The 9,170-nt window shown below is 42.4% G+C and overlaps 1 protein-coding gene across 1 annotated transcript; it reads left to right on the top strand.

The window, feature by feature from the left end:
* The first annotated feature begins 7,092 nt into the window (after positions 1 to 7,092).
* On the top strand, positions 7,093 to 7,980 carry RHOH (ras homolog family member H). The gene has a single exon (XM_009477907.2). The coding sequence runs from the start codon at positions 7,315 to 7,317 to the stop codon at positions 7,888 to 7,890; it is 576 nt and encodes a 191-aa protein (XP_009476182.1). The 5' UTR covers positions 7,093 to 7,314; the 3' UTR covers positions 7,891 to 7,980.
* Positions 7,981 to 9,170: the final 1,190 nt, after the last annotated feature.

The raw sequence follows: 9,170 nt of genomic DNA, 5'->3' as shown, positions 1-9,170 counted from the left end.
CCAAAGTTGCAAACATTTCCACATGTGAATAATTCTACACACAGAGTAGTCTCATTGAAGTAAATTACTTAAATAGCATGCATTTTATAATATCAGTCCTTCAGTTCGGCTACAGTGCAGTTAGACTTGGATGGAAATTCGCTTTTGAACTGGGAGTCCATTCTGATAGACAGTGACTTTTCATAGGCAGGTGTGATAGCGCTATAGTCAGTGTGTAGCGCTTTATCCATGTTCATCTGCAAGCGTATCTGTATCCCCATCTGGACCCAGAAGTAGTTCTGTGTCAGCGGTGAATATATATACATATATATATGTATATATGTGTGTACAAAAACAGAGACTATGAGGGAACACAGATGGACAGATGGTTGGCGAACTTCTGTGCTCGAACATACACACGTGTGACATTTGCACACCAGCTGCTCCGTGTACAGCTGTATCTGTGGTGAGAGTTGGTTGAGAAGAATTTCTTCTCTGTTAAAGAGCAGAGAAGAAAAATTATCACAGGGAAGGGTGGGAAAGGAAGATGGCATACCCAGTATCTGGCAGAAGGGAAACGCTCAATAAGCACAAGGACACGTGCCACGCTTTGGGCATGACATGCCGCTCCAATTTCTGCTGACTTTGGACGATATTGGATCAGACTGAGAAGAGCACGTGAGCTGGTCCTCTGTGAAGGGGTTACTTTCCAACACTCCATTTACCCAGATTTTAATTTGGAGAGGATGCAATACTTATACTGAAAATGGGTCACTTTTGAAAATGCCTTACAGTGCCATGAATACCACATAGTCCGTAATTTACGTCATGCCATAAACGTGGAGAAAAATTACTTTAGACTTACGGCTTGAATTCTGAAGCAGGTACTTAGCACTGCCTGATCTCATTGACTTCTACTGAATTTAGGATCGTGGATCAATACACGAGAGTCTTACAGACTTTTTGTTAATTTTTGGAGTGACTCTAATAATTTGTATTCATGTTTAATTTGTAAGTAGCCAAATCACGGTGTGATTAGTCACAGCTAAAGGGTTCTTGAAGATAAAATAAATATTTCTTTTGTCTAACTGGGTAATTAAAATGACAGTTAAATAGTTTTTCTCAGTGACTGTAGTAAATTGAACAGATCTTTAGACATGTCATTATCCATTGCTTATGTATACTCATTATAGGTACTATTACTAAAGTAATGAACTAGCAATTTTTCATTTAAGATATCTCATACAGCTTTATACGTATGTGCAGTGTGTAAGCATGTGTGTAAATATGTACATTTTCTTATATGGAAAGCTTTTATCCATTTATTAGGACTTAACATCTAATTTCATCTTCTAAACAACATTGGTCTGTTTTTGTCATTACTTTATAGCAAGATCCCCCAGTCTCAATATGAGGGAATTTAATTTAAATCTGATGACTTGAGTTCCCTTGCTAATAATAAAGTTGGCAAGATGACTGAATATTTGATCATAAATCCTTTTCTTCAGTTTCAGTTGTTAAAACTGCCAAAGAAAGAAACTGAGGTTTAAATTTTCAGGTGTTGTCTTGATCCAGAAGCGATTTTTTGCAAAGGCTCCTAAGAAAGTGGCTGTCCATTTTCTTTACATTTCATAAATTGGAAATTTTAAAAAAATATTAGTTTTGTATTTTTTCAGAACAAAGCACTGAAATTTGAAAACAGGAACAGGATTTCAGTTTTGTGAATAAGAGAGTGAAAGAAGAATTAGTAAGTTGTTATGTCTGCAATTTTTTTTATTGCTGGAAGAAGATTGTTTTTGAGATGACAAGACATCCTGGCTTTAAAAAAAGGGGTTCATTGCATGTTGCTTGCTCTTCTAACTTTAGGAAGCCATCGCAGGTATGATTGTACTTAAGGATAATGTATCTGGATAAAAGCTCTCATCCAAGCTTCTAGGCATCCTCTCAATTCTTTAAAATATAAAAACACATTGAGAGATAGCCTGGCAATTAATCCATCAGTATCATAAATATACCAGACAGCTGAAGCATTCTGCCAATGAAATAACCTGCCATCTTGCTCTTGGGCCAGAGAATAAAGATGGCCCCTGTGGTAGTCTGCTTGGAAAGTGAATGAGTTGAATGCAGATTTTTTGGTGCAGTAGTTTAGGGAAAAGATGCAGCACCTTGCAAAGGTACAAGCTGTGAGCCAGTTCTCCTTCATGGCAGCGGTACCACCACCAAATGCCACTACGGACTGAAACGCTGACACTGTCTCAGGCAGAGGGAGGCTGTTTCCTAGACTGGCAAGACCAGGGCCACGTAGTGCGATAGATCAAAATCATCTTAAAATGAGTTTACAAACCAGGAGTTAGCTAATGCAAATGTCAGAGCATCAGCTTAATGAATGCATGACAGGAAACTTTGCAGCAAGGGGCCATTTGCTTGCAGACCAGCTGCAGTCTCCAGACAGACTACAGCCGATGTATTAATTTTCAGTAGCCCCATGCCATAGCAGCAAAGGCCTGTGCAGCAGTCTGGAGGTTTGTATCTGAATGGAGCAAGTACAACTCACCCACAGAGCTGAAAACAAGGTAGCATGACCTTGGCAACCTGGTGATGTAGCTGAGCATCCGGACTGGACCCTCAACGGCCGTGGTGTCTCTACCATGGGGGGCCCATTATCTCCCTGCTGTTTCTTCTGGGTGCTGCCCCTAACCAGGCAACAGCATCTCTGCCCTGTCTTGATTTCCTGCCAGCCCTCCTCCTCCTCCCCCTCTGCTCACAGGAGTTGTTCTCAGGCCCCATCCGTGCCCTGCAGCACCCACTGCACCCGTGGAGGTGAAGGTGTAAAGCTGCGCGCTGTTCTGGTCAGTAAGGGTAGTCTCCGTGTCTCCTTCCTCTCCTCGAGAGCCTCTAACTAACAGATGCAAGGAGAGTTTTTATGTATCTGCGGTGCAGTTAGAAGGAGCAGTGATTATAATCAACATGACGGAGAACTGCAGACGCTGTTTTGCAGACCCCCCCCCGCCCCACACATGGGGTGGGACTTACAGGAGCAATGTGGGCAGGCAAAGACAATATGTGCATTCAAGCATTGTACAGCAAGTGGAAGTCTCTCCAGTGGTTTTCAACTTTTTTTATTAGTATAATTATTTTTATTTCCTCGCAATGTCAGTTCTCTTCAAGAGCTAGCGTACACAGTGCTCAAACTGAAAAATTAGCCTGCTCTTATCCTGATATCAACAGGAACTGCATTGAGATATAATTGTGGTAGGGACCGGATAATGGCAATAATAGATAGCATGTTAATTGCTTTAACTCTCTGAAGCATTTTGTGACTGCCTGCTCTAAAAAGCCTGTTGTCTTGCCTGCCTGGTTTGTTTACGTATGAGCTAATTCTTTCCAAATCCCAGCCTACCCCAGGGTGCCCTATCAATATCCAAGATAGGTTTTGAAATTAGGAATTCCTGACTCTTCTTATTTTCCCCTATCATAAGATACTGTCCATCCCCTGCAGATGTTTAGCCATAGTGAGCCATGCTCACAATGATCTTATAGTAGATGCCAGAGGCATTCCTGGCATAAATGAAAATCCCATTCGGTTCAGCTGATAAACTTACCCCTTCTGACACAAGCAGTCCCACTTTCCTCTGTTGGTAGAATTGTTTCAACAAATATTAGATTAGTTTTTCATGAAATTGAAATCCTCCATGATTTTCATGACTGAATCCTCCACTTGCAAAGGGCTTGGTGCTGCTGTGCTCCTCGTCCCATCCCATCGCATTGCGGGTTGATAACACCGCTCACCTTCTCCGTATCATATTCAGCCGTGATCAAGTGTGAGGCATTTACTTGCATAGGACCGCTGAGGTGCAGGACGAGCGTGTGCCGGAGAGTGGCTGTTGTACGCTTTCTTGTGCTCACATCACCAGTGAAGTCCGAGGGCTCTATAACCACACACCAGTGCCAAGGCTCTGTATTCCAAAGACAGAGGGAACAAAAATAGGAAAGCAAAGAAAACAAATGTTGCATTAGTTACACAGACAATATGATACAGTTGAAAAAACAGTGCTCTACCTAACACAGTGGAAGAATTTTCTTTGAGGTTAATCCTAAAGTTTATTAAAAGTCACTATTTCGAATGACTGCATCAGAATTAGACATATATTCTTATACTTAATAATATTATAAAAGCTCTCACATTATTCAAATAAAATCTTCTATTGTTACGAGTGATGAAAGCATAAACCAAAGTAGTGTAAAAGAAGATACAGGTTTATATCTGGATTTCCAGATCCAAAATGGACTTGATAAAGTTAGTAAAATTTGGAAAACCAAATTGTTGGAGGGAAAAAAAATGTGTCAGCAGCTTAGATTCAGCTCCCTGTGATCAGAAGATTTTGTGCAGTCTTTTAATAGGTGTAGCATGCCATGCTGTCGGACCACGACTGTAGTATATAATATGAGAGAAAGGAAACAAAGTGTTTGCAAATATTTACACAACTGGTTGTATACTGATGTGTAGAAGTGGCCAGTACTGGCGTGTCCTTTAAAGGACATTGTTTTCTGTTGATGTTTAATCTAAAGAGTTTGCCATCAATTAAGGTGAACTTGCGTAATTATTTTAATACACTAATACGGCTCTTAGCCTGAGGCTGCATCAATGACAGGCTATGTGCATAGTTAAAAATGTATCTTCAATATGCACATATGTAGTTCCAACTATTTATGGAGGCAGATGAACTCCAAATGGCTGTGAACAAAAGCGAGATCAAGACCACTGACAGCAATCTGTCCACAGGACCAGAATATGTACCTTGTTATATACTGTTCATTTTTATTCATCAATGGATTGTAGAGCAATATAATTTGCTTTGAAAACAATTCCGCCCTGTCATGTAGAATATTTCAGCTTGTTATTGTGTGTGTCGACTGGCCATATTCACTAGTCCTTAGTATCTTTTTTAGTCTTTAATCATTTACATACTTTCTTTGAAAATAGCCAATGTAATCAGACCTGGTAATCAACAAACTGAGAAGTGGAACAATCCTCTTATCTGTCTTTCTCTGTTCTGGCATTTGTGAAATAGGAAAAGTCATGCTTCGGACATCCTTATTTTCCCCCACATTCAAATACACACAAAACAATGAGCCTGAAGGCATTAAGGACTACTTGTGCCAAAGAAATGCTTGTTCTGAAAACAAGACTTGGTACCTGCTAACTTTCTCCTGGGAGCACGCAGTTTTGCCTGAATCATACGCTACAGGCTTGTGGTGAATTGTGGTGTCTTAAAACTGTACTGCTGACACAATTTTGAAGTAGAATACCCTGAAGGAAAGATGATGATGATGCATTTAAGTAATTGGGCTGCGTATCCTGCATACACTTTTCAAATTTTTCGTAGATGTATTTTGTAAATGTCTTGTTTAATTCCCTTGAGAGTTTGCTTGGGGATTGGAGAAGGCGAGACAGTGGAGTTAGACCTGCTGAACCTTGGAAAGGAAATTTCCAGCTGCTGCCAGCAAAACTTAAATTCACAGAGCAGCCTGTTTCCCGGCAGCCAGGAATGCCGTGAAGTGGCCTCGGCCTCGGCCTCCATCCCACTTCCTAGAAGCGAGCTGAGGTTGCGCTGGCAGACCAGGAAGCACCGTCTGTTGCAATGACTTCTCTAGATACCCGTAACTCGAGTACGCATGAGGACTGCCCCGCTTGGTGCCACCTCTATAAAACGTGCTCCGGCCAAGCCATTGACACTCTTCTTTCGGCTGGTGCATCGGGTGGGACAGATGCAGGTGTCCCGGCAGCACGAGAGGAGGTAGGGCACTGCCTCACTACAAAATGAAAGCGGGGCATTTGCCAGTAGCAGCTGTCGGTGCCTGTAAAATGTTCTAAGCTCACCTAGCGCTTTTCTCTTCTTTTCCTTTGTTTTTCCCCTTTGTGGAGTAAGCCAAAGCTTTGAGCGTACTAGAAATTGGGCGGTGGAGTGGTGGTAGCGGGGGCTAGGGTAATGAAACTGGAGAGCATTACAGGAACATAGAGTATACGCTTTTTGTGGCCACCATTCATTTCTATGCAACTAACCTTAAGCTGTGACTTCTCTCTTCGTACATGAAGGAGGCAGAAATATATTATTAGTGTAACATACACAGGACATTTTGAAATTATGCAGTGATACTTTTTAAAATTACTTTTGTTGAGCAGAACTAATTTGCCTTCAGTTTTGCAGTTACTGATTTTCATAGCATCTTGTGAGCGGTGAATCCTGCACACAGCTAGTGGGGAAGAGGAAAATGCTTTCAAAATAGGAAAATTTGACTGAATGCTGGCAGGAGCTCAAAAGCAATTACATACTCTGAAGAGGTACTCTCAGTTCAGTTTTACAACAGAGTAAATGTCAGGGCAGCTGTATCCCCTTCAAATGAAATTGTTTGACTGAGGCAAGCGCTGGTGGTGTGGCTTTCTTTGGCTTGTGCTTCTTGCTTGCTCAAAGTGATTTGTAAGAAACAATTTGAACTTTTTTGTATTTTTGCTGTGAATACTTCATTGCTTTTGAAAACTGTTAAGGTTCATGTCGCTCAACATTCACACCTGAAGTCTTTGCTTCCTCATTGTCACAAGTAGTTCTGTGTTACTGTTCATTATAGGATTACTTAAATAGTCAAATCAGTTAGTGAAGGGCTTTTTTTTCTCTTGACTACCTCTGGAGAGCATGGGTACTTTTCCAAGGGAATGTGAACTGATCAGTTAAGAGGGATTCAGGATTTTGGCAGTTTGGTGAAAGTCAGGGGCAGGAAATGTCTCACTAAAAGCAGGTTAGTAGCAGTTATACCAAAGTTAAATTGATTTTATTAGTTTTTTTGACAATTGGAGGGAAAAAATAGTTGGTGTCAGTGGAGAATGGCAGAGGTGATGGGACTGTTAGCCCCTGTGGAGCAGCAAGAAGGTTATTTAAGTGAATGGCTGCTACACACACAGCTGGTTGGGAGGGAATGGCAAGGTTCAGCATCCTCAATGTGGGGTACTCCCCATGGCTGTTCAAAGACATGTCCAGGTGGCTTTATCTTGATGAAGAATGGTCTGTTCTCTGTGGGTTATAAATGTTACATTTTAATTTTACTTTTCCAGAAACATTATTTGACTCACGGAAGAATTAAAACTGACAGCACCACAGAGCCGTGTGAGAGAAAAGGGGATTTTAGGCTCGAGTGACACAATCAAGCCTTGAGAAGTAAAGGGACTTGAATGGTTTCTCACCAAATGGAAGTTATCTAGAGAGCCCCCAAGACCACTACATCTCTCCATCCCACTCCTGCTGTGCTGAGGCAGTGCTCTCGGCCCTGGACGTTAATAAAATGCTGGATTCAATCAAGTGTGTCCTGGTGGGAGACTCCGCGGTGGGGAAAACATCTCTTTTGGTACGTTTCACCTCCGAGACTTTTCCAGACGACTACAGACCCACCGTATACGAAAATACCGGAGTGGATGTCTTCATGGATGGTGTACAGATTAGCCTAGGTCTTTGGGACACATCTGGCAGCGATGCCTTCAAAAGCATTCGCCCCCTCTCATACCAACAGGCAGACGTGGTATTAATGTGCTACTCGGTGGCAAACCACAATTCCTTTCTGAACCTGAGGAACAAATGGATTGGCGAGATCCGCAGCCATTTGCCCCGCATCCCCGTGTTGGTAGTGGCTACTCAGACTGACCAGCGCGACATGGGGCCCTACCATTCCTCCTGCATCAGCCCGATAGATGGGAAGCGGCTCGCCCAGGAAGTGCGAGCCAAAGGCTATTTGGAGTGCTCTGCCCTCAGCAACCGAGGGGTGCAGCAGGTGTTTGAGTACGCCGTGCGGACAGCAGTCAATCAAGCCAAGAGGCAGAACAGGAGGAAGCTCTTCTCCATTAACGAGTGCAAGATCTTTTGAGGACCATCAGCAGTGGTTTTGCCCGCGTTCGTTCTTTCTGTCTTTGCACAAAGATACTGCGGCAGAGAGAATAGGAGCTGAATCAAAGGACTCCTGGCAGGACCACAGTGCAGGTGCCCCTAGTGAGAGATGTGCACTCTACCTGATCTGCTCCCCCTCAACACACATGGGCGCTATCTTGAAAAAAGAAAGGTGCAGGTACATGCCCTTATTCACAAGCCTATCTTTGGACTTTGCTAGCCGGGACTGGAGTGGGCCTAGCCTGGAGATCTGCAGATAACAGCTCTCCTGATTTTGTTGCTGTTGATGATGTTCCTCAGTTGTTGGTTTGTCTGCATTTATTTAAAGACAAACTTCTGCCTGGGTCAACCCCCACCTCTTGAAATGTCTGTCCATGTGGAGGTTTTTTTTTACTTTAAGAACTTCATGTATAAAATCTGACTACTGTGTATTCTATTTAAAAGGCTCTTGTATATGTTGTAAAATCCTGACATTTTGTTTGCATATTTTGGAAGTTCTTCCTCTAGCTAACCACAGAAGCAAATCGTCCTATCCATATAATACATGGCCTGCAGGCAAGCCTAGCACTTCTTAGACATGCTTGAGTCACTGCATAACAGTAATCAAATCCAGTATGTCCAGCATAGGAGTGATCAAAACTTAGTGAAATTGGGACAGCCATGCTGTGGCTTTGTGAGATTTATTATCTTAATCTTGTTCCCCAGCAATATGGTCAAATATGGGACGAATCAGGAAGAAACTAACCTGATTCTTCCTAGACCTCACCTAGTTATAGCCCCAGAAGGGCTGGCTTGCAGTCAGGGCTGGTTGAGACACGCAGTTGGGGTGGCAGAGATGAGTCTGTGCTATCATCACCTCTGTTGTCCCTGCCATAATTCTGGAGGCAAAAGATTTCAGTCTGCAGGGATGAAAGGTATTTTTTCATGAGCACTAAAATTCTCAAAGTATTTTTAGTACACTTCTTTTCTAAACAGTGTTTTTTGTGAAACCAGTCACCTACTATAGTAAAAAATTAAGTACATGGCAATGTTGAATCTGAGTGTTTAGAATGGCTAAATAACTTTTTTTTTTGAGTTTGCATACTAAGTATAACTGCCTGGGTTGTATCAAAATAAGACTGAAACAGGCTTTGCGTCCTAGGGAGCCTGGCAATTCTAAGAGTCAAATCCTGACGTATCTACTTGGGCCAAGTTACCCTCCTGCACAGAAAGCCAGGCTAAGGAGGTGGACACTCCAGGTGTGTAAGAAGAAGGTGTGCT

This window comes from Pelecanus crispus, chromosome 4 (genome assembly GCF_030463565.1).
Source record: "Pelecanus crispus isolate bPelCri1 chromosome 4, bPelCri1.pri, whole genome shotgun sequence".
NCBI lineage: Eukaryota > Metazoa > Chordata > Aves > Pelecaniformes > Pelecanidae > Pelecanus > Pelecanus crispus.
Note: the sequence above shows the minus strand (reverse complement) of the source record. Positions and strands in the feature narration are given on the sequence as shown.

Coding starts and splice junctions, on each gene's coding strand:
- RHOH (XM_009477907.2), top strand. CDS start 7,315: ATGCTGGATTCAATCAAGTGTGTCCTGGTGGGAGACTCCGCGGTGGGG.